The sequence below is a fragment of the Amphiprion ocellaris genome, chromosome 2, assembly GCF_022539595.1.
Source record: "Amphiprion ocellaris isolate individual 3 ecotype Okinawa chromosome 2, ASM2253959v1, whole genome shotgun sequence".
Taxonomy (NCBI): domain Eukaryota; kingdom Metazoa; phylum Chordata; class Actinopteri; family Pomacentridae; genus Amphiprion; species Amphiprion ocellaris.
Window position 1 is genome coordinate 10,468,958 of NC_072767.1, and position 25,943 is coordinate 10,494,900.

At 41.2% G+C, this 25,943-nt stretch overlaps 1 protein-coding gene across 18 annotated transcripts in view; it reads right to left on the bottom strand.

Annotated features, from left to right (window-relative positions):
• Positions 1 to 25,943, bottom strand: part of pde4dip (phosphodiesterase 4D interacting protein) — a 170,594-nt gene that overhangs the window by 24,358 nt on the left and 120,293 nt on the right. For 17 of the 18 annotated variants that reach the window (XM_055005964.1, XM_055005976.1, XM_055005960.1 and 14 more), the window contains 17 exons: positions 25,321 to 25,413; positions 24,905 to 25,114; positions 19,008 to 19,166; positions 17,040 to 17,135; positions 15,724 to 15,861; positions 15,449 to 15,628; positions 14,927 to 15,118; positions 14,593 to 14,847; positions 13,468 to 13,630; positions 10,414 to 10,499; positions 9,288 to 9,421; positions 8,594 to 8,909; positions 8,290 to 8,470; positions 8,049 to 8,165; positions 2,165 to 2,630; positions 676 to 911; positions 507 to 555 (listed from right to left, as the gene is read on the bottom strand). In XM_055005964.1, coding sequence (XP_054861939.1) covers positions 507 to 555; positions 676 to 911; positions 2,165 to 2,630; positions 8,049 to 8,165; positions 8,290 to 8,470; positions 8,594 to 8,909; positions 9,288 to 9,421; positions 10,414 to 10,499; positions 13,468 to 13,630; positions 14,593 to 14,847; positions 14,927 to 15,118; positions 15,449 to 15,628; positions 15,724 to 15,861; positions 17,040 to 17,135; positions 19,008 to 19,166; positions 24,905 to 25,114; positions 25,321 to 25,413 — 3,071 coding nt within the window. The remainder of the gene's footprint in view (positions 1 to 506; positions 556 to 675; positions 912 to 2,164; positions 2,631 to 8,048; positions 8,166 to 8,289; positions 8,471 to 8,593; positions 8,910 to 9,287; positions 9,422 to 10,413; positions 10,500 to 13,467; positions 13,631 to 14,592; positions 14,848 to 14,926; positions 15,119 to 15,448; positions 15,629 to 15,723; positions 15,862 to 17,039; positions 17,136 to 19,007; positions 19,167 to 24,904; positions 25,115 to 25,320; positions 25,414 to 25,943) is intronic. The other variant, XM_035943871.2, reaches the window with a different exon arrangement.

A 25,943-nucleotide genomic window follows, 5' to 3' on the forward strand; every position in this document is an offset into this window, starting at 1 on the left:
GAACTTTTCGTAACCTCTATAGTTTAATACTAGAACTGTCAGTTGCTCTGCAATGGATTTAATTACTAATTTCACATTGTATCTGTTTACACAGGAAGTTGAGCAGCTTTTTAAAAATATGATATGGATGTCCCGCTTTTACTTGTGATTTAACATTAAGCTGCTAATCGATATTTTTCTTTCTATTCATAACTTACTATCTTTAATGTCATGTCTGTCTTTTACAGAAGTAAGACATGACATTATTGAGGAGAACTAGCTTTTGAACTAATTAGGCTTGGAGCTGTTGTGTTGTTGTTGCTTTTGCTGTATGTATTATTGAGTCTTACTGTGCGTATGGATGAAAAATGTTTTTGTGCTTTTTATCATTTTTATCAGTCAAAGCACCACACACCAATACTTTCCTTTATATAGAATCTGACTCCAAAGCAGAAATTTAGAGACAAAACATGATGATGCACAAACAAGGACATATACAAAAACACAAAAAGTTAATGAACACTGACCGGATGGCAAGCAGTTCTGTCTTCTCATCTGGATCTTCAGAGTGATCTCCTGTTGGAAAACATACAAAGAGCACTGATGTCATTAACTTTCCACTACACTTTTTGCTGATCAGGCAGCCTGGGTGACAGAATGAAACTGTGTATAATGAAATAAAGCCAAACAACTGACTTGCACTGATCTTTGCACTGGCTCGCTGTGCCAGAGCACAGTTCTTAGCTAGCTGGTCCCTGAAGCTCTGGCCCATGTAGTAGTCAATGTCATTGGCCCGCAACAGCTCCTCGAAGGCCTTTGTGGTGTCTCCCAGGTGCTGGGTGAGGATGTTGCACATGCATCGACCTTCTCGCAGTCTCTGGCGAAGGTGAGACAGCTCCCTGGCCTGACCTTGGATCAGTGTGTCAAATTTACTAGAGTATCAACAAAAAGAAAGTAACAAGTGACATATAGAATGTGAACAAAAGACACTTGTATAGACTATCTATATCATGGCGGTCTTGAGTTTCCTGATTCTCAATTTTCTATAATGGAATGATTCAAACTTATGCCTTACAAATGTCAATCATGCATTTTGGTTTATTCAAAGATAGATATACATTTAGCAATGCTAATATTTGATTAAATGGCTTTTGGCCATTTTCACCTCAACTAGGCACATTTGGTAGTCGTCTACAAGCTTCAGGTTGTATCTATGATCTCTCCTCTTGGCAGAATTAGTGTAGCACAATTCAATTTGACAGTTTACTGACTTGTTTTTTTCGTCACAGTCTCACAGGTTTTTGCTAGGGTTTAAATCAAAACTTTGGAAAGGACAGTCTAAAACCTTAATTCCATCAGATTTAGCCAATTGTTTACCATTTTTGATATGTGTTTAGGGCCATTGTCATGCTGGAATACCAAACCGTGTTCAAGACCCAACCTTCTGACTGATGATTTTAGGCTTTCCTGAAGAATGTGTAGGTAATCCTCCTTTATTATTCCACTTATTTTGCGTAAAGCTCCAGTTCCACTGGCAGCAAGACAGTCCCAGAGCATAATACTATCACCACCGCAGTTGATGGTAGGTACAGTGTTTTTGGAGTTGAAGGCCTCATTTTCTCTCTTCAAAACATATTTCTGGTCTTCGTGGCCAAATAGTTAAATTTTGTTTTGCATCTGATCACAGGACTTTTCTCCAGAAAGGTTTTCTTTGTCCATTCAACCCACAGAAAACTTCAGTTGAAACATAATTTTAATTTTATTTTCGAGAGGAAGGTCTTCCTTCTTGCATGGCAACTTCTAGCCCATGGTGATATCAAACATACTCGATTGTGGACACTGACTCCTGTGTTCCAGCAGCTTCTAGTTCATTGTAGACCTGCTTTCTTGGCGATTCTTGGTTGACTCTTGATCATCCTGAATGATTGTCTCTTAGGAGCAGGTGATAGTTGTAGTAGTAACATGGACTGAACCACATATCAAGCAGCAAGAGGTTGATACTGTAGGTCCAATAAAGTTTTTCCCATTTTATCCCAAAATCATCCATCCATCTATCCATCCATCCATCCATCCATACACGCAACCCATGGAGGGTTTAGGTTTGCACGATACATGTTCAGGGTGTACAGAGCATAACCAAAATAGTACCCAAAATAAAAGAAATAAATGACATTTTCCTTCTCACCCCGGCCAGGTGGCAGACTTTACGTCCTCAGTGACAGCCTTCTTGCCACCTTTCCTAAGCTGGTCTTCCAGTGCATCCACACGGGACACAAGCTGCTGAAGGCCCTTGTCTGCATGATGGTGAAGGGACAAAGTCAGTGGTCCTCCATCAGATGACTGCCAGCCCTCGTCCTCCTCTGTCCCAGCCCGTGAGGGAGAGGCCTGGAGGGACAAATTGATCTTGCTAGGTGTGGAGGGTCCATAGTCACTAGAGATGGAGAGGCTGCAGAGGCGGGTCTGAAGTCCCCGAATGACTCCCTGAGAGCGGGACAACTGTGAACGAAGGTCCTCAACATGGCACTGAAGAGACAAGACCTCATCTCCACAGCCAGAGCTTTGGGTGGTGGTTTTGGTGAAAGTGGTGCTGCTGGCAGGCCACCACTGGGAAGAACAGTCAAGAGATGTACACATCTCTAGGTCATCAAATTCTGTACAACATACAAGAGGGGTTTATCAGATTAATCAGACAAAAAACATGTTGCCTATGAGCAGCATTAAACTGCGTTTAAAAAAAATTAATCTGTGAGCATTTCCCATGTTTCCTTTATTATCATACGCACAGATGACAGTCAACTGAGCTTATGTTTACTGTTAAACAATGTTCCTCTAATTTTTCATGAGTCTGAGCAAACACACAAACTCCCTGAGCGGTCCCTTGGACCACTGTGAGCAACATCAGATGTGTGCACTGTGGTCACACCAGCATCACATCCATCCAAGTTACATGGTTTACTAAAAGAATCAAATTACAGCATTTACATTTCTGTTAAAACACTTTGTCAACAGGAGCCAGTTGAAGGCTGCAGTGAATTTGGTGACACTACAATGTATAAGAGTGAAGTTATTGAATATTTGTGTCTCTCTTTGCTGTTGCAGTGGTGTTGCAATTTGCAGACGGTCCCTGTGCACTCGATAGACACCAATACTATTTCTGCAGCTTGAAAGACAGCTACTTTTGATAAAACTGGGCTTGTAGCACATTGTCTGCCTTACAGCGATTTGAAAGAGGCATTGTTTATGTTTTGACAGCGTATATCTAACGAGTTATTGATCTTGGAAGTCTGAATCTGTGAATATCTTTCCAACTTTACCGAACCTGGGGCCACTACCACCCAAGGAGTGGTATATTTAATTCTGAAAAAAGCATTTAGCCATACCTAAAGCTTCAAGTGCTTTATTAACATGGAACTAAATGTTTTGTATTGTTTTATGATCACAGGTTCTGTCTGAAAAGAAGTGGCCTCATTTTAAACATTGAAACCATACTAATAAAATAAAATGTAATGACCAACCAGTGTGCAATACTGTATTCTGTAAAAACATAAACAACTGAATGCAGAATACTGGACAAAGAAATTCTCTACAGACATTTTTTAATCTAAATCTTATCTTAACACAGTTAATGTATTATCTTATTTATGTGTGTATGCATGTATTTATTGATTTATTTAGTACTGTTAACATATCAGAGTTCTGAGTGAGTTTTTCTTTAGATAGGCAAAGGCCATTTATTGATCACATATAGGCTATTAAATAAATGTTTATTTAAAACTAAAAAGTATTAAAAAAAAAACTTATATAGCATAGCTTATAAGCATATACTGTCACTAAACTACTGTATAGTCTAGGACCACATCAGCATGATTATAAGCATCCTCTGGTAAATTCACAACCATATACTGATGTCCCTTACCATATCTACTTCAGGAGATGATTGGGGGAGGAAAAACTGTGACCTGGTGGTTGGGTCCTCTATTCTCATGTTTCTTACATGTTGGTGTCCTGATGCTGCCTTACGTCAGCCAGTCCGTGAGCAACAGAAAACACAGTTTGCCCTGAACCTATTGCCAGGGGCTCGAGTCTTCCCACTCATGTTGGTACATTTGCAAATGTTTTTGCTTCTATGGACGTGGTGGAATTTCGGGTGTGGACATTTTTAAACGCACGGGAGCATCAGCGTCTGTAACCCTGCAGCCCGCGACTGGACCATAGGACCGGGCACAGAGTCTATCCGCTGGACCCAGTGTTGCCACCTCCTCAGTAAGGAAAGTAGCTATTGGCTGTCCTAAAAGTTGCTAGAAGCTGCTAAATGACCTCATCGCCTAATTTGCATAATTCCCCATTCTAGCCTCTAGTTCCCGAACTAGAGGCTAAATGCAGTGATTTATTTTAGTATGATAGTGAAGAAACATTTTCATTTATATCCCGCTCTGTAAGGCAGGACGGGATATGCAGTGACATTGTGCATGGGGCCGCGGAGCGATGTGGGTCTCCTCTAATCAGACAGTGGGACTGCTGCGGGGTTACTAGACTGTCCGCCTGTGCTTTGTGAAGGGGAGGATCTCACAGCAGCACCTGCTGCTCGTGGATGACAGTAACTGCAGAATGATCCGAGCTTTCATGTCAGAGTCTCCAAAACGCTAGATTTGTCGCGAAAGTGACCAGATTTAGCAAGAAGTCGCCAAGTTGGCAACACTGTCTGGACCTCGCATCGGGTCCTCGCTACATAGGTCCGACGAAGATGATATTGGCTGCCCTTAATATTTCCTGTGTTTTCTTTTATTCATTATACAGTTTTGATAAGTGTGTGACAGACGTGTATGGGACATTTATAAAAATACGGGACGCAACAATTAATTGTCAAATAAAGGACGATGACTAAATAAAATGACTAAAAACACCAACTTACAATTGATCCAATTTAAGGTGCTTCACAGAACGCATATAACGCAATATAAACTGTATAAAGTGGGCTTCTCTCGCTCAGACACATGTACGCAATGCACCCAAAACATGACGGACACTTACTTTCACGCTCTGTGGCTTTGTACACCTGTCTATCAATTCTGGGTAACGATCACACAGAAACTCTCCAATATTTTGGACTGCGGGATTCCGCATTCCCCAAACGTTTGCCTAATTGGTGATCTAACGCAAACAGCCCTACCAGACATTCATATCCAACCCACACTTGCAGCTATCGCCATTGCCAAAAAAACTATCTTAGTTAACTGGAAAGATAAGAAAGCCCTCAACATCATCCATTGGCTGAACCTCCTCACAGAAAACATTTCACTAGAGAGAATATCTGCTATCAGAAAAAACCAATTGGACTTCTTCAAAGAAAAATGGTCTCAATTTATTAAATCAATAAATATTAATCTATAGCCTCCGCTTGTATGTGGGCGTATGCCATTTCCCTCATAAAATTGTAATTATTATTCTGTCTGTGTGTATGGTCTGACTTCTCTCTGCTTTATTTCAGTTTATTAACCCTCTACCTTTTTAAGTAGGATGGCACCATGGACTTCAAGGCTGTTTGCATGCACTAGTGGTGTCCCTTCCCTATTGCTCTTGGGGTCGCTCTCTGGCTCTGCGGGGCTGGCGTGGCTCGGGGCCCTCTGCCTGGGGGTGGGAGTCCCCGGTGTCTCTCCCTTTGAGCCCTGGGTCTGCTGGGTCTGTGCGCTCTCCCGGGGCCTTGGGGGTAGCGGCGGCTGGTCTCTTCTGGCGTGCCCTGGCTGGCCCTGGGGTTTGGGGTGGGTCGGCCCTCCGGTCACTCCCCTGTCCCTTCCTGCTCTGCTTCCCTCCTCCCTCCTCTCCTGCCTGGCCGCTCGTCCTCGTCCCTCTCCCTCCCCTGGGGGGGCTGGGGGCCCTCCGCTGCCTGGGGGACTGGCATGGGGGCCGGGTGGTCTCTCTGGGGGGGTGGCTCTGGCTCATCCGGGCACAGGCCTTGGTACTTGCCTGTGTGCCGCCACTGGAGATCAGTTTCTGCTGGCTGGGGGCTTCTGTCTGGGCCCGGTGCTGTCCTGGGGAGTAGTGGGGTGGATGGGGTCTCGGTGGTGCTGCGGGGTGAGCGCCCTGCATCCTGGACGTGCCGGCTCCGGGGTGGGCGTGGGGGCTCATGGCCCTCGCTCCCTGATGGTGCGGCCTGGTCCTCCCTCCGGGGCGGGGTGCTGCATGCGGCTGGCCCGTGGTGGGGCTACGGCGTCTGCCGGGGCTCTGGTCTAGCGCTGCGACTTCTGGGGGTTTTGGTGCTGGCTGGGCCGGTCGGGTTCGGGTGGGCCCACCTCGGCCTCTTGCCTCTGGGCTCTGGGGGCCCTCTGCATCAGTACCAGTGGTCTTACTACCTGTCTCCCCCGCTGCTCTGTCCTCATGGGCCAGATCCACACCAGACTGCCTCTTACTGTGCACTTCACATACTTCACACATCACTGTATATAGTTACTCTTAGGCACATATAGGGACACGACAGTTAGGGCCCCGAGAGCAGGTGGGGGCAGGAATGATGGGCTCTGTGGTGGGCGGGGTTGGGGTTTGGGTGGCGGGTGGGTCTTCGTGCCCCGGGCCGCCTGGGTCGGTCTTGGCGCGCTGGGGGTGTCGGTAGCTGCTCCCTCTTGTTCTCCGGGTTCCCGTCGTTCACGGTGGCCCCGATGGCTCTCTGGGGGCGCCGCCCTGTGGCTCCTACGGCCCGGGGGGAGGGGTGCCCTGTTGGCTTGGCCCTGCCTTACCGTGATTGCTGTTCTGGGCTTCGGGGTTCTTCACACTTGCATGTTTGATCAGGTCTTGCCAGCTACTGCCGAGTCCCATTTCAGCGAATGATGGGACCCGCCAGAATGTGCTGAGAATCTCTCCAGAGTCTCTACCCTAAACTCATTCTCTCTTGCACTCGTATCCTCTTCTGGCCTGTTCTATTCTATTCTACACTATCAAGACATCCACAATTATGGTGCTCAGTACCGTTTGTTTAATTATTTATTTATTGTATCTCTTTTTCTTTTGTGCTGGTTTGGTTTTCTTTTCTTTTTTCAATTTTTTTTTATTTTTTTTATTGATGGACAGTTAGTAGTTGGGAATAACACACCACCTTACTATCTTTAATTGCAATAGCACCGCCTGTTAATTTCTATCCCTGTTCGTCCTGTTCGTCCTGTCCAGTCTTTGTTTCCCCCACACATCACTGAGGTGTAGCACTGCCCTCCCTGGCTTATAATAGGGAATTCTAATAAAGAATGTCTGCTTAGCTTTCAGGGAGGGCCGGTGATGGTCACACACATGCACTAAATATTAAAATATTTGGCTGCAAGACTAAAATATGCATCGATCTCATACAATGTTGACTCCCCTTTTGTGGAGTTAAACAATGAGAAAAAATGCAGACAAAAAAAAACAAAAAAAAACAAAAAAAAAAAAACAAATAAAGGACGATTCCGTATTTTAAGGGACGGGTGACAACCCTAACTCCAACAGCCATTCCATCTTAAAAGAATCGCATTTCTTTTTTACGTTGGCTTGGTGATGGGATGTGCCACTGCCCGTTCGTTTTGCCATTGTTATAAAGGGTCAACATAAGCAGCACTTAGCATCATTAGCGTGTCTTCACTCAACATCGGCCACACTGCTCTGCTAGCTATAACAACGGTGGCTGCAAATACGGACGCCTGTCAATGACGTTGATTCGCTGCATAAATACGTATGTGAATCGCATCATTGGCTGGAGCAGCCAGCCACCGGTCACTCAATGACTCGCACTGAAAAATAGCACAGAATGAATTATGTGTTTATTTTTATTTTCAATTTAGGTTGGATTTTTTTGTGCGCAGTGCAGATTGTCTGTGTGCGGAGACCGTGTCAGCAGTGCGCAGTTACGCACGCGTGCAGCTTAGAGGGAAAAGTGCTGTTAAAGCAGTACTTTGCCTCCCTCCAGTGTTTCTCTGACAACACTATAACTATACAGGGGAGCTATTTTTCAGAAAAGTTATTGACATTGTCATTTTTACATAACTTGGACACCTATCAAACTATGAATTGCCTCGTTTTCGTTTCGGTTTAAAACAAATACACAATACCTGGGCTGCTGGTGTCCTCCCTCTCAACTTCGTTCTCACTGCGGCCACAGGTCTCATAGCCCAGGTCTTGCGGGTCCACCCGGATCTGCTTACTGTTCTGTTTCACAGCTGTTTCTGCTGAAGAGACACAGAAAAAGATTAAGCTATACATTTGCATCTGTAGTTGGTGTTTGCTTATTTCATTAGGTAAATATAGTCACCACCTATCACATGTTGTATAAGTTATCATCTGTCCACTTACTAAGCAGCTCCCTGTAGTCTTTGAGCTGCTCCGCCTCAGCCTGCACTGTGGCCTCAGACACCATTAGCCTCTCCTGCAGCTCCTTGCGCTTCTGCTGCAGGTGAACTGATTTTTCCCACATCCCAGAGGACGCAGCAGTCTGCTGGCGACCAGCCAACTCCTTGTTAGCCAGGCCATCATCCTGAAGTCCAGAAATTATTGTCACTTGCATATATATTGCAATACAGTTTTTGGTTTTCCATCAATATCACATTTTAGACAATAAAACAAAACAAACAGAAATAATATGTTATGGTCCTCCAACCTGTGAGGAGTTGCTAAACAGGTCCAGGGATTCAGGTCTATTGGCTGTCTTTTTCCTTTGTTCATCACTGATTTGGACCTTAGCCTGAGACAGGGACAGCTCTCCATCACAGGCCTCCCACAGCTCTGATGTTTCTTCCTCCTCCCATTCCTCCTCTTCCTCACCTTCTATGGTCACATCCAGTTCCTCTTCCTCATCCTCATCTTCACCCTCCAGCACCATCTGCTCATCAATCTGTTTACTGCTTTTCTGCAGCCACTCAGTCAGCTGATGCTTTAAATTTTTGTTTTCTGTTTGTAGATTGAGTAGAGCTTTCCTTTAAAACAGAAAGAGGCGGGTTAAAAAAAAAAGTTTTGCCTTGTAGTGGCGAAACAAATGTATTCCTGTTGCCCCAGAGGATAAGGCTGGTCTTATTCCATTAGTCTCTTTTATTTTTTATTGTTGTCAATATATGCCACGAAAAACGACCGACAAAAACAGCAACAGTTCTGTTTCTTAATAATTTCAAGCCTACCCTGATTGTAGATCTCATAAAGGACATGAATTTCTAAAAAAGAAAAAAAAACTCACAAAGATAGAGGTTAATTGCTTAAAAATCAAATAGGTGGTAGCAGTGTGTTTGTTGTGAGTACTTAGAATAGCAAAACAGCTTAAGTGGGACTGAATCAAAAATACATTTGTAAAACTGCCTCACCTCATCTGTGACAGTGAGGAGAACCCAGCCTTCTCCAGCTGAGCCTTCAGCTCTCCCAGCTCTCTCTCCACCACTCTCTTCTGCTCCACTAACTGTTTCACCTCCATCAGCCCATGACCATCATGCCAAAGATCCTGGGACAGAGCATTTCTTGAACCTTCACAACTCTTTTCAGACAGCCAATCATCGATATGGCTAATGAATACATCCCCTCATATATAAAATACATGACTTATTTACTTTATTTATCCATTTTCCAAACAGGTAAATTGGAAAACCTCTTTTGCAAGGCAGACCTGACCAATAGGCAGTATAAATAAAAGAAGACTAATCAATATAAATTCAATAAATCCAATGTTACAAAAGAAAAATACTAAAATAGGACGAAACTTGGGCCAGGTGCAGACAGTGTAGAAAAAAGTAATTTACCAGACTTTCCAATAAGCTTAAATTTTGCCAGAGATGTCAGATTAATCTAATGCCTACTGGTTTGATATGTGTTAAGTTTTACTTTAGCTTTTTTCTGTTTTATTTTCAGAATATAATTTTTCTTGTGTGTTTCTGGTTGTTTGCTTCCATTGTTTTCCTTCTAACTGTATGCACTCGTATCACTTCACCCAAGCAGCCTGTGTGTACATATAATCTTTTTTCTTTACACCTAACAGAACAAACTGACCATTATGAGCAGTACACACTAAAAATTCACCTTAGCAAAAGTCTGCTTTGATTTGCTGAACCGCTTGTCTGTGTGTATCTGGGTCCTGTTCTGATTTATACATAATGTGGTTGGCTTTCATTCCCAACTCATACACAATAAACTGACTAGAATCTTGTCATCCAAAGAATGACAAGATCGTGAAATGTTCTTGTTCCAATGCTTCACTCAAAGTGCATCATACTTCATGTATATTGAGTCAAAAATCATTTTTCTAGCTGCACAATCACAACAATGAAAGAGGGTCTTGAAACAATAAAGAAATCTTTAGGCTAAAGAGTTTAAAGAAATCCCAGATGTCCATCATGAGATTGTTATGACTAATGGCATTAAGCAAAAACAGGGCATTAAACATCAAACTGACAACAAAATAAATTCCTGTCCAGATGTTTCAGCTGGTTTATTACATACCTTGGTGTTGGACTTCTCTTCATCAATGCTCTCAGTGTACTTGCTGTTAATGTCATCGGCCTGGTCTTCATCCTCCGAGCTAAGTTCTTGTGAAAGCAGAATATAATTATAGCAGGCACAGAAACACAACAAATCAACTGAAAAACATGGTCATAAATGTGTACAATCTTAAAACATGGCCATTCTTGACTTCCATTTTTTCAGCTTGTGACTCTGCAATGCAGCAACCATTCAACTGAGTGTCACACTGTCAACACAGAGAAAATGTGTATTTCTGAAATAGCTGTAGGTAATGTTTACCTGACCTACTGGAATTCCTCACTTATGTGATGGCGTTGGTAATTTGTAACATAGCACCCAGTAACACTACTAAGCTTTGGACCACAAATGAGTTTGACTGAATAGACCTAAGAACACATCTTCAGTCTTAAGATCTACTAAATGACCAGTTTTTTTTTTTTACTGTACCGTGCTGTATTTTAAAATGCAATACACTTATACCTTGCACAGGGATCTGTGCAGAGTTGATTAGAAAGAGTCAGATTATGGGATTTAATCCTGAGTTTGGAGTCAGTGAAAAATGCTCAAGTTCAGAATGGACTAGTAAAAAGGACAGATGGACATGGCTTCAAATTCCTGAACAAAGAGATAATGAGCAATCTGAGTGTGTGAAAGTCAACTGTGGTAGTTATTTCACAGCTAGCTAAGACAGGACTCTCTTTTGTTATCATCATGTAATATGTATACATTTATAGGTTATATGTCATTTTAAAGGGCTATACAGCCCAGCTCTCATCATTAGTGGAAATTAGTGCCAAATCTATACAATGATCAGAGCTGACATCACTGAGGACCCATAGGACATGTTCTTGTTTTTTATGATTTCAGGGTTTTAACAACCCTTTAAGACACATACTTTCTGTGATTCAGACATTCTATTAGTGATTATAAACCAGAATTTATAATATTACCTGGAAAGGGGAGAAATTTTTGCATTTCCTAAACTATTATGGGGGGATTTCAAATATTTGGACCCATGGTCAATGGTATTTTATCCTTGCTACTGCTCCCAAAACTTCCTCATATGTAAAGACGTAAAAAAAAAGTTTGACATTTAATACTTTTTGTGCTAAAGTCCAAATGAGTGTAAAATAATTGCATCATAACGAGTTGTATCATCAGCATCATCAGCGTGCTTTAGTTTGACACAAGTTCACACAATCATGGGAGCATGTGCTGTGTTCATCTGTGGTCTCTGCTCTTGGGTTGCCAAGCTTTTTTGTTTGTTGGTAGGTTTTGTTTATCTTTTCTAGTTAATGAATATAGTAAACATGCAGTGTGCTTTCATTTGGGAAGTGGAGAAAGTTGCACTTTGTCGCAGTACAAAGGGGAAAATAATGAAAACTTGAGTTAGTGCAAACACATAAAGAGAGTAACTTGAACGATACAAACAATGCAAACCTTCTGAAATCAAAAATGCATTATACAAGTGTTGCAAGTTTTGGTTTATTTATTAGGCACTGCTATAGAACAAGTTATGGCCTGAAAGTTTATAAATTTGTTTATAAATTTGTTGAAATGTGCTGGAATGACTGCAATGCATCAAATGTGCCCCTTCAGAGAGTCTTTGCAGACACATAAACTTTACATTCTTTGGATTTTCTGACTATAATAAGAAAAAAATATATACTTACTGTGCTCCAGTGTGACACTTTAAATAATATTCACCCATTTCACACCACAGAGTATTCAAGCCAATGGTTGTTAGATTGCACAAGCTACAAAAAATCTGAGAAGCAAGCTCTAAACTAAGTGTACAGTATCATAAGAACAACGGCAACATAGCAAAAGTTTATATCTCCATATTTTTCAAGAAGCATGCGACCTGGGTTCAGAAGACTCAATCATACTGCTAAATATGCAAAGACATAACCACTCAACTTTTGCACGGTACTAGGTTACATATAATGACATTTAAAACTGACAACATTTTTACAAACTAGAAAATATCTTGGTATATTTTAAGCAAAGCAGTTGTATGAATAGAGTAACATTGCAATAACTGCACTAAATCATTAACAAAGCAAATAAATAAAATATTGTCTGAGATGTTTCCAAACTGGCTGTCAATCAGACCAGACCCAAATGAAGAGGCTGAATAATTTGTTTCAAAATAAATTAAAATGTAACATTTGCACAATAAATGATAATAAAAACTAAATAAATTCTCAAAATTTTCAAACTTCAATTCTCCAAAGGTGCAGTCGGTTTTAATGATCAATTTTAACATCGAGACATTAGTTATTTGCATTTCTCTTTTGTATTTAAAAAAAAATATTATTACATTGTCCCCCACCACACCAAACTGGAATCATGCTTTCTCTTTTTGTAGGTCAGTGTTTCCTTTTATACCCAATCCCTCAACAAGAACACCAGTGAAAATGAAATTCCCATAATGAAATGTATAATGTTTTAGAATCATTTTGGTTGCAGTTAGGGTCCTGATCTCTTCTAAAACGTATCCTGTGAGCTTGCTATCTAAAAGTCATTTATAGAGTTTTGTTATATGTGTAGCCATTGCTACAAAAACAATTAATTGTTGTCACAGTGAGGTTGGAATCCTACACAAATCTACACAGACTGGGAGGATTTGCAATTTCAAACAGTGTATAGCTTGTTAGGGCTGAGAGGCCATCCAGTCTCTCGGCCCAAATTTAAGCTGCTGCTTGTTAAAGGATGAAATAATGTTGATGTAATTTTAAACGTCTAATTAATAAAACACACACTTCCATCATCAGTGTAAAGAAGCAAGCAGGCTGACAACCGTTGAAAAGACCTTGGGATTCATCAGGCTTTCAGCACTGGTTAAAATACAAAAAGTGTTCCATGTTAGTATGCTCACCAAGAAACAAAATGTTAAATTTATGGTGAATTAGTACAAAAGCCACCACCACAGTGAGTCACGCCGCTGAGAGGCCCACTCAACAGCCACTAATCCCTGGCACCAGAGGAGTTGCTATTACAGATACTGTCCCATGGTTTTCTGATGCCCACCTCCAGACTCAGGCTGCCTACTGTTTGGCCAGTCATGGCCAAGAGCAGGGCCTCTGGCTAAACCATCCTGATGGACCAGACTCTCCCTCAGCTCTTGGACCTCCTGTGTCAGTCGCTCCACCAGGGGGAGGCCTGAAGGATCCATCATCTGTAGCTCAAATTCCTGCAGTACACACAGACACAGACAGACACGGACAGACAGACATGTGTGCACACACACACACAGACACACACACAGACACACACAGAGACACACACAGAGACACACACACACACACACACACACACACACACACACACACACACACACACACACACACACACACACACACACACACACACACACAGTGACACCGTAGATGATTAAAAGCCTCAGCTAAATTTGAAATCTTTGTTTTGCTGATTTTGTTACCTTTTATGTTAATGAATATTGCTCTCTGAGTCCCTCATATTGTGGTAAATGTTTCCTGACTGACAGTAAAAAAGCTCTTAGAAATGCTGTGAGTCTGGATAAGTACTGCCTTTTGAATTTTCCCTTCAGCGCTGTCAACTGTTGTTTCATTACAGTTTAAAAGTCAGGAGCTATTATTTACTGCTGATTCTTCTTACAAGTAAACTAATCACTTGACACGTTTATTCATTATATTATACTTTTCTCTGAGTTTCACTGTTTAACAGATATAAGGTTCTCATTCACTCATTTAATCTGGTCATTTCAACCCTTTCTTTCAATGTTCCACACAGAAAGCCTTGTGGTGGCATTAATTCCTCTCTTTTGTTGTATGCTTGTAAAATGAAACATCAGCAGAAAGTGTTGTACTTCACAGACAAAAGTTTAACAATTATTTTAAAAATGGCATGGAGAAGCAAGCAGATTACACAGTGAGATTACACAGATCAGTATGACAATAATCTGTTGCTGTAATGATGGAATTAGCATTGTGACAATGGACATTTTGCAGAATTAGTAGAAGAGAATATCATAATGCAGTACAAGTAATTTCACAACCCTTATTATTATTTACTTAGGCATACTTTGAGTATGAGCTGTTTATATGAGAGGTTAGAGTAAGATAAATTATAAACATGCTAAAAAAAAAAAAAAAGGCACTCTCACACACTAACCCTGATAATCTCCTCCTTCACATGCAAAGCCCTGTTGAGGGAGTCCAGCCTGACAGCCTGACTCCTGCTCAGCTCCCTGCTCTCCTTCTCCCTCCTCAGGGCCCGATGAAGTTCCTCCTGAACCGCATGGAGCTGCACAGCCAAGTCTGGTCCAGAGTCCTGCTGTGATCCCAGACCTGAGTTCAGCTGTTTGCGAAGTACCTGAAGTCTTGATGCTTGCTCAGTTATCACCTCACCAAGCCGGGTTGCAGAGTCCTGGAGGGAGGCTGTTGTTAGTTTTCCTATATACAACTCTAATATTCAGCCTGCATTTCTAGTTGGTTGTTCTGTTTACCTGAATGTATTGATCCCTGGAGATGATGTTTCTGAGCAGATTCTGGACCTGCTTCTGGTGGTCGTGGGCCTGATAGGCCCGGTCAGCTAGCACTTCCTGGAACAGGCGGTCTTTAAGTTGGAGGCCGACCTTCAGCTCCTCCATAATGCTTGGAGCAGACTGGACCTGCGCCACCAGGGAGCAGCGCAGATCCTACATTCAAGAGCCATGGAAACATGATTGTGTGGGATTGTTGTCTTGAGTTTAACTTCATTCATTACATTTTGTTACCATAGCATAATCATTAGATTCACCACAATTATTAAAAGAAGATCCGAGTTGATAAAAAATCCCTTACTGTTAGATTAAGTTATTTTGAACAGTAATATACCCTTATTGTAAAATGATCACAGGACGGTGCTTATTTATATTAACATGGCATTATGAACAAACACACTGGGAAAAAAAATTGCAGTTATGCCGGTCCTAACTGAATACATATTTCCAAAAATTGATTCTATTTTGGTCCTCCCTTCTCAATACCTGTGCTTCCTGTGTGCGAGTATGTAGCGCTGCTTGCAGCTGGCTGATAATGGCATCTCTCTCTGTCAGGATGCGGGTCTGCCTCTCCTCGCTCTCCTGCTGCTGCTGCTTGATATTCCTAAAGGCATCACACACCTGCTCCAACTCCAGAACCTTACCCCGCATCAGCATTTCCAGGCTCTGTCACACACATACAAACAACCAAAAACGAGGGTAGGAGCAGTCAGTACATTAAAAAGAAAGAAGGGTGTGTTTCTGTAGGAGCTTTTACTTACAGTGATGGTCTCCTCGTTGTTGGCCAGGGTGCAGCGCTGCCTCTCCACGTCTCTCTCCTTCTCTCTGAGGAGCAACTGCAGTCGACGAGTCTCTTCTTCTTTCTCCTCCATGCAGCGGAACTTCTCATCCACCGCTTGCTGAGGGTTAGCCGAAAAGGTGTGAGTCATCACTAAATGGTAAACTGTTTGCATTTACATAATGCTTTTCTATGTTATTGCTACTCAAAGCACTTTACAGTGTTTCCCATCCACTAGCTTTGGGTTCAGCGTCTTGCCCAAGGACACTTCAGCAAGCAGAGGGACTGCAGATTCAACCAACAACCTCACAATTTGTGGGCAACCTGCTTTACCACCTGAGCCACAGCTGCCCAGGCCTGATGTGTAGAGCTTTGACTTAGCATGCATCTAATCAGATACCTGTGGGTTTGAGTCCACAGACCAAAAAAACCCCACTTATCTTACCTTATGGATTTTAACATGGCATTAAATTAAATGAATAAAAAGACTTTAAGACTTGTATTTTATGTTGTTTAAAACAGTAATCCAGAACTTCTTTTAAAGCAAAAGCACAGAATAAATCACCGGATTTGCCAAGATTTGCTCATGCATTTATCTACAGCAGCCTACTGTAAAAGTGGATCACATTGCTGTCAATGTCAGTGTTAAAGAATTCATTTTAAATTATGTTTGTTGTGTTACAAATGAACTAGACCTCTCAGGTAGTCTACGTACTGTCCTCTGAAGCAAAACTAAACATGAAGACTCACCATTGACTTTTTACGTTCCACATATCTGGATCAAACTCCCAGAAAACGAGTGGTCAGTTCAGTTCTTTGAAATCAAGGCTTAATACAGGGCTTTCTGTTTGTGGCTACCTTTGATTAAAATAAATTTGAGCATAAAACATTTGTATCGCACAATGCCACGCAATTTTTATTCTTTGCTTATTCTCTGGTTTATTCTGTTTTAGGCCTATTATTACTTTATATCCTAGTTTATTCTTAGTCAAAAAAACATCTTTTTTAAATGTATTTCTTTGTAACATTTCTTAATGTATTTTATGTTTAATGTAAAGCACTTATTGCCTTATTGTTGAAATGTGTATCTTGCATATGCTTTCATGAACAAAAAGATTTATTGTGACATTTAAAGCTAAAAGTGAAGGATGGGTACATAGTGCATGATTTAAACACCATCTCATGAACATTAAGTATGTCTTGTGACTCACAGAAGGTCACAAGACATACTCAACACTGTTGGCCTGTGTTTAGTGCATTTGCTGTTTCATGTGTTGGTATGTGTGTTGTGGGGCTCACCTCCAGAGCCCGGTCTTTCTCCTTTATACGCTGGCAAAATTTCTGAAGCAGAGAGTCTCTCTTCTCCTTTGGGTTCTCCAACAGTTCAGAGCAGTCCTGATGCACAGAAGACAGAGTTTTTCAGCACAGCACACAAGTGTACAGTGTGTGTACATGTCTGTGCGCATGTACACACAAGGGTATAGCTTGTGGGGTATAGATAATCCACAATGGATTTTAAATGAAACAATCAAGCTGTGTTTTAAGTGCAGAGCTTTCAGCTTTAACTGAGGGGATTTACTTCTCTTTACTTTAATCAGGTGAACGGTGTAGGAATTACACCACATTTTAGATGTGTCCACCTGACACATCTAACCTGTTCCATGGTCAGGTGTGTGTTATTCTCTCATTTATCCATTTACAAGGAGCAGATAAAAGGTCTGGAGTGCATTTCAAGTGTGGGATTTGTGTTTGGAATCTAGTGAGGCCAACTCTCAATAACAAGTCCAAAGAACTGTCACTATCAGTGAAGCAAGCCATCATTAGGCTGAAAAATCCAAACAAATCCATCAGAGAGATAGCAAAAACATTAGGTGTGACCAAATCAACTGGTTAAAAAGACAGAATGCACTGGCGAGCTCAGCAACGCCAAAAGACCCAGAAGACCACGGAAAACAAGTGTGGTGAATGACAGAAGAATCCTTTCCCTGGTCAAAAAAAAAACCCTTCACAGCAGCTGGCCAGATCACGAACACTCTCCAGGAGGTAAAAGTCACCAATTAAGAGAAGACTTCATCAGAGTCAATACAGAGGGTTCACCATGAGGTGGAACCCATCAGGGACCTTCAAAAACAGGAGGGCCAGATTAGTTTGCCAAAAAACATCTGAAAGAGCCTGTGCAGTTCTGGAACAACATCCTATGGACAGATGAGACAAAGATCAATTTGTACCAGAATGATGGGAAGAGAAGAGTCTGGAGAAGGGAAGGAACTGCTCAAGATCCAAAGCATACCATCTCATCACTGAAGCATGGTGGTGGTAGTATCATGGTGTGGGCATGTACGGCTGCCAATGGAACCGGTTCTCGTATATATTTACTGATGATTTGGCTGCTGACAAAAGCAGCAGGATGAATTCTGAAGTGTTTCAGGCATATTTTCTATTCATTGGACGGTGCTTCATGGTGCAGATGGACAATTGACCCAAAACATACTGCGAAAAGCAACCAGAGAGTTTTTTAAGACAAAGAAGTGGAATGTTCTGCAATGACCAAGTCAGTCACCTGACCTGACTCCAACTCAGCTGCGTTTCACTTGCTGAAGACAAAGCTGAAGAAAAAATGCCCCAAGAGCAAGCAGAAAGTGAAGACAGCAGCAGTAGAGGCGTGGCAGAGCATCACCAAGGACCAAACCCAGCGTCTGGTGATGTCTGTGGGTTCCAGACTTCAGGCTGTCATTGACTGCAAAGGATTTGCAACCAAATATTAAAAGTGAGAATTTGATTTATGATCACGTTAGTTTGTTCATTTACTTTTGGTCCCTTGATAGGGTGGGGGACGCATATAGAAGGTGTTGTAATTCCTCCAATGTTCACCTGAGTTGGATGTAAATACCCTCTAATTAATAAAGCAAATCTTGATCTTTTCAAATCTACCGTTGGGTGTACAGAGCCCAACTGCTGAAAATTTTGTCAATGTCAAAATATTTGTGGACCTGACCGTAGGTGAGATGAACAAACATGCCACTAAAATCTATACTGTTGACAGTATACATTCCACATAACAGTAAATGGAACCGTCTACCTAAACTAAAACATTCAGCAGTTTTTCACTCCTTGTGGTGTGAGTGATTTTTCAAGTTGTACCTAGACGCTGTCACAAGACCTACAGCTTACCTAACTCTTTGATGCATGGTGTCTGCTAATAAATGCAACATGGTAGGCATTTGTAGTGATTTACATAGACAGTTTGATTGTTTCAGTGTGTTTGACCTTCATCAGGTGCTCTTTGGTCTGCAGGGACATCTTCAGCTCTCTGATTGTCTTCTCTCTCTCCTCCTTCTCCCTCTGCCTGTCTTGCTTGCCCTCTCTCAGCTGCTCATCTCTGTCCTGCAGAGCTGACTGAGCATTTTCCAGAGCCAACTGCAGCTCCTAAACATCACATATACATGACATGATAGAGTACACAGAGCCAAGATATAAAACTGTCATGCAACTACAATATCTGAGTCTGAACTAAAGTTAAACATACTCACTAAAATAAAACAGTGAAAGATGGTTCATCAACAGGTGTTATTGAATAATTCTGATAATTCTATGATTCATTAACATCAAAATTACTAGACCTCCCTGAGTTTGAGCTTTTGATAGGAGGTGATTTTAATGCGCCGGGGCTGCATGAGATAGACCGAACAGGGTTAACAGAGGGTAGAGATCAACAGCTGTCCTCTAAAACATTACGAGAATTGGCTGCTGATCATGGACTAGTGGATATTTGGCGTGTGATGAACCCTTCCAGTCAGGACTTTCCTTTTATTCTGCTTGTCACAAGATTTTCTCAAGAATCGATTATATTTTTGCCTCCAATACTCTTTTTAGCAATATTGACAGCACTACTCTGTGTCCAACACCACTATCTGATCACAGAATGGTGCGTTGCACTTCTTTGATAAGAGCTGGCCAACCTAGAGCTCCTCGTTGGCGTTTTAATACTAGTTTACTTCAAAATGATGTGTTTATAACAGAACTGGAGGCTGAATTAAATACTTTATATACACACGTGGACAAAATTGTTGGTACCCCTTGGTTAATGAAAGAAAAACCCACAACTGTCACAGAAAGGATTTGAATCTGACAAAAGTAATAATAAATTAAAATTCTATGAAAATTGACCAATGAAAATCAGACATTGCTTTTTAACTGTGGTTCAACAGAATTATTTTAAAAAATAAACTCATGAAACAGGCCTGGACAAAAATGATGGTACCCCTAGAAAAGACTGAAAATAATGTGACCATAGGGACATGTTCAATCAAGATGTATCCTCTAATTAGCATCACAGGTGTCTACAAACTTGTAATCAGTCGGCCTATTTATAGGGTTACAAGTAGTCACTGTGCTGTTTGGTGACATGGTGTGTACCACACTAAACATGGACCAGAGGAAGCGAAGGAGATAGTTGTCTCAGGAGATTAGAAAGAAAATTATAGACAAGCATGTTAAAGGTAAAGGCTGTAAGACCATCTCCAAGCAGCTTGATATTCCTGTGACTACAGTTGCACATATTATTCAGAAATTTAAGATTCATGGGACTGTAGCCAACCTCCGTGGACGTGGCCGCAGAAAGAAAATTGATGACAAATGGAAGAGACGGATAATACGAATGGTAACAAAGAGCCCAGAACAACCTCTAAAGACATTAAAGGTGAACTCCAGGGTCAAGGTACATCTGTGTCAGATCGCACCATCCATCGTTGTTTGAGCCAAAGCGGACTTCATGGTAGACAACCAAGGAGGACACTATTGTTGAAAACAAATGATAAAAAAGCCAGACTGGAATTTGCCAAACTGCATGTTGACAAGCCACAAAGCTTCTGGGAGAATGTCCTATGGACAGACGAGATGGAACTGGAACTTTTTGGCAAGACACATCAGCTCTATGTTCACAGATGCAAAAATGAAGCATATGAAGAAAAGAACACTGTCCCTACTGTGAAACATGGAGGAGGTTCTGTTATGTTCTGGGACTGCTTTGCTGCATCTGGCACAGGGTGTCTTGAATCTGTGCAGGTACACTGAAATCTCATGACTATCAAGGTATTCTAGAGAGAAATGTGTTGCCCAGTGATAGAAAGCTTGGTCTCAGTCGCAGGTCATGGGTCTTGCAACAGGATAATGACCCAAAACACACAGCTAAAAACAGCCAAGAATGGCTAAGAGGTAAATATTTGACTATTCTGAAGTGGCCTTCTATGAGCCCTGATCTAAATCCTATTGAACATCTATGGAAGGAGCTGAAACATGCCGTCTGGAGAAGGCACCCTTCAAACCTGAGGCAATGGAGCAGTCTGCTCATGAGGAGTGGACCAAAATACCTGCTGAGAGGTGCAGAAGTCTCATTGACAGTTACAGAAATGGTTTGATTGCAGTGATTGCCCTCAAAAGGTTGTGCAACAAAATATTAAGTTAAGGGTACCATCATTTTTGTCCAGGCCTGTTTCATGAGTTTATTTTTTAAAATAATTCTGTTGAACCACGGTTCAAAAGCAATGTCTGATTTTCATTGGTAAATTTTCATAGAATTTTTATTTATTATTACTTTTGTCAGATTCAAATTATTTATGTGACCATTGTGAGTTTTTCTTTCACTAACTGAATGGTACCAACAATTTTGTCCACGTGTGTACATAAACAGTGCATCTTTCGACGACCCACGAGTGCTATGGGATGCAATCAAAGGCTGCATCAGAAATAAAACCGTGTCATTCGCATCAAGTCTTATTCAAAACAGGAAGTGCCATATTGACTTTCTAGAGACTGAAATTGTAGCAATAGAACAAAGTATGTTGAATGATATGTCACCTGGAAACATGAACAAGCTCCAGAAGTTATTGGATGAACTTAGTAGTTTACTTAGACTAAAAACAGAATTCATTATGCATCGCACGAGAAAAAATCATTATATGAATAGTGCCCGACCTAGCCGTCTTCTTGTGCTCAAGTTAGGAGCAAACAATCAATTAGCAAATATTGCAGCAATTAGAATTGAAGAAGGAATTTTAACCTCTGATCCGGTAAAGGTTAATCACACCTTTAAAGCGTTTTTTCAAAAGTTTTTCAAAATACACATCAGAGGTGAGTTATGAGGAAAAAACCTGTAATGATTTTTTGAATTCGCTATCTTTATCAAAATTGCCCCCTGATGCTGTACTCTCACTAGACACACCCATCACTTTAGAGGAGCTAGGCCAAGCTATCCAATCAATGAATAAAGGCCGATCACCAGGCATTGATGGTTTACCTCCGGAGTTATATTCGGCTTTTTGGCCTCAGCTCGGCCCTTATTTGTTGAATATGATAACTGCTTCTATTTGTAGAGGATCTTTCTCTACAAGTTCTAATATGGCTATAGTTTCTCTTCTGTTAAAGAAGGATAAGCCTCCTGTTGATTGCTCATCTTACAGGCCTCTAAGTCTCCTCAACTCTGAAATCAAACTGTATGCAAAGGTTTTGGCATCCAGGTTAGAGCGCTATATGCCCCATCTTGCTCACCATGATCAGACCGGGTTCATTAATAAAGACTAGCTTCGGATAATGTCCGCCGCCTACTTCATATCATAAACTCCAGTTCAGAAAATAACAGCTCTGTTCTTTCTTTGGATACGGAGAAAGCTTTTGACCGGCTGGAATGGTGCTAGTTGTGGTCTGTGCTCCGACATATGGGCTTTAGTGATAATTTTATTTTCATGATCAGACTGTTATATGTTAACCCTTCTCCTGTAGTGATAACTGGTAATATCTGTTCTTCTAGGTTCCCAGTTTGTAGATCTTCATGCCAGGGATGCCCTTTGTCCCTGCTTTTATTTTCGCTGTCATTGGAGCCTGTAGCTCAGGCAATAAGGCAGTCAGAGATTATAGAGCCGATCAGAGTATGTGACACACCACATTTTATTTCCCTTTTTGCACAAGATATTTTGATTTTCATAAAGAATTTGTCAAAATCACTTCCACACCTGATGAAAATATTTGACACTTTTAGTAAAATTTCTGGATATAAAATCAACTGGAGCAAATCAGCATTAATGCCACTCGATGAGCAAAGCGGTCAGACTCCCACTTAAATTTTCCTATACCTGTTGTTACTAATTTTAAATATTTAGGTGTTTCTATTTTTCCTTCTTTGGATTCAATAACCACAAACAATTATGACTAGATTCTCAAGGATATAGAGGAAGATTTAATGAAATGGGGCAAATTCCCTACTTCCTTCCAGTCTAGATTATTGGTGATTAAGATGAATGTCTTGCCATGGGTAAATTTCATAAGTTCAATGTTACTTCTCATCCCTTTAAATAATTATTGGAAAAAGTTACACTCCACAATAAACCAGTTTCTCTGAAATAATAAAAAACCCAGAATTAAAATATCCACACTGCACAGGCACAAATCAGCAGGAGGTGTGAACTTACCCAATTTTGAGTGGTATTCATGGTGCTTCATCTTACGTCCACTTGCTGTCTGGCTAAATCCAAATAGTCTGGTTTCATGGCACCCCATTGAGGAGAAATTAACATGTCCATATAACCTACATAATCTGATATATTCCAATATATCACATAAGGTAGTGAAACGTGATTTCGGACCAATTATTTCACACCTTTTCACTGTGTGGCTTAAAGTCCATCAATTTGCAAAAATACATTCTAATTTTTTCTGTCAGTCTCCAATCTTTCATAACTTTAGTCTTCTAATAGATGGGAAACCAATTTCCTTCCCCCAGTGGAGTGATAGAGGAATAAACACTCTTCAAGACGTTATAGGGAAACAAGGTCTCCTTGAATTCCAGGAATTACAAAGAACTTCTGACCTTTCAGGCACTTCCTTCTTCTTTTATTTACAGTTACGTGCAGCAATGCGCGCTCAAGGTGTTTCGTGGGACTCTTAATTAGAAGATCATCCTTTCCATATCAAATTGAGTACTAAAGATAAAAACAAAAGTATTGCCTCCGACTTATACAAACTGATAGCTGAGGCTTCTTATAAACATCTGCATCTAAACAGACTTTGGAAAAGTGATATTGATGTTCCCTCAGAACTAAACTGAAAATCTATTTGGTCAAATATTACCATTTCATCTAGAAATTCAAACCATCAGATGACTGACTATAAATTTATCCATCGGTCCTATTTTACACCTCAAAAACTTCATCAAATGAAACTCAAAAATAACTCATTTTGTGATTTCTGTCCAGGAAATACCATTGGTACATTTTTTCATTTAGTTTGGCAGTGCCCGGAAGTTAAGAGTTTATGGAAGAACATTTCAAGTATATTATCTGATGTAATGGAGAGAGCTGTTCCTTGTTCACTGTCTCTACTATTACTTAATGACATCTCTTCTCTGAAATTAACAATAAATAACAGCCGTCTTCTGTTGGCTGGGCTTACAGCAGCCAAGAGGATGATAGCTTGCCTTTGGAAAACCCCACATTACTGTCAACCAAGAAATGGCTTTCTTCCTACAAGAACATTGCACAGCTAGAACTTACCACAGCATGATTACATGTAGCTAAACCACAAAATATCAACTGTTGGTCAAACCTGGTAAAAAAAATTTGAGAGCTTATTATAAGAACTATACTCTAATTCTCATTTCTGGCTGTACAGTGAATTGTATGCTTATCTCTTTTATATTTTGTTTTCTGTCCATCTGGTTAAAATGTACAAAATGTCGTACAGATGTGTTTGCATGAACTGATATACTGGTATGTACACAGCGATCCTGAGATTTCTGGACTAGGGTAGAATGAGTGAGTGAATGAATGATGTATGAGTGTATGAGTTTTTAGTTTTTGGTTGTTTGTTCTTTTCTTTTTGTTTGTTTTGTTTTTTCTCTGCCCCTTCCTTATGTATGTGTGTGTGTGTTTTTTGTTATTTGAACAATATTGTGCATTTACTATGCTAACCGGGAGTAGGGTGGGGGAAGGGAGTTAATGGGGTGAAAACAAAGACAGCAAAGGCAGTGATTTACTATACTAACCCTATCGATGGGTTTATTTCATTTCCTTTTCCTTTCTCATCTGTCTTAACTGCTGTCTGTTGAAAATCAATAAACATTTGATCACAAAAAATAAATAATTCTGAAACAGACACACTCCTCTGTTTCTCACCTGGTTGTGCCTCTCCGTCTCCCTCCTGTGCTGCAGTGCTCCCTGCAGGTCCTTCTCTAGCCTCTCCATGGCCCGCCTTAGGTCCTCTCCAGTCCTGGCTGCCTGCCGTTGTGACCTCTGGCTGGCCTGCAGCTCCAGCTGAGCCTGGAACAGAGACGTTTGCAGAGCCAGGATCTCTGCCTGACCTCTAATAGTCTCTGCACCAGAGCCCTGCAAGGAAAACCAGACAGGAAGAAAGACTGAAGAGAGGAACAGATAAAGGACACAAGGGCTTCTCCAATTCAAAACAGTGGTTCACTATATCTCAATTTACAGGGTACAGAAATAAGATTTTAGATAATAATAATAAACAGGGTGCTGATTGATATTACAAAGTTACAGTTAGGTAACATTCACTGTCATCGTAGTGGACAAACCTGCAGCTGCTGCAGCTGATTGTGGTTAGCGAGTTCTTTGAGACAACACAACATCCTACTTTGCTCCTCAATCACCCTGTACAGCTCCGCAACCTGCACACACGACAACACAATTTAAGTCAGACACTGCATACTTTTGTTAACTTTGAGTTTTGACCTTTAACTCCCCACTCTGCTTAAACTTTTAATTATCTGTCTAAATGCATTTCTTCCCCACTCTAGTTCCTCCTTACATTTTTTTATCTTTCCATTTTTAGCTTTAACTTTTTTCCCAGGTCTGCAAAGTGGCTTGGTTAGCACTGTTGCCTTGCAGCTAGAAGATCCCTGGTTTGCATCCCGGCCTGGGCCTGGGATCCTTCTACATGGAGTTTGCATGTTCTGTGTGCATGTGTGGATTTTCTCCGGCTTCCTCCCACAGTCTAAAAACATGCTGAGGTTAATTGGTCATGCTAAATTGTCTGTAGGTGTGAATGTGATTGTAGCCCTATGATAGACTGGTGATTTGTCCAGGGCGTCCTCGGCCTTCACCCTAAGTCAGCTGCGATAGACTCCAGCCCCCCCACAACCCTAATATAAATGGATGGATGTTCTTTTCCTCTGTATTCATCCATCTATCCCTCACT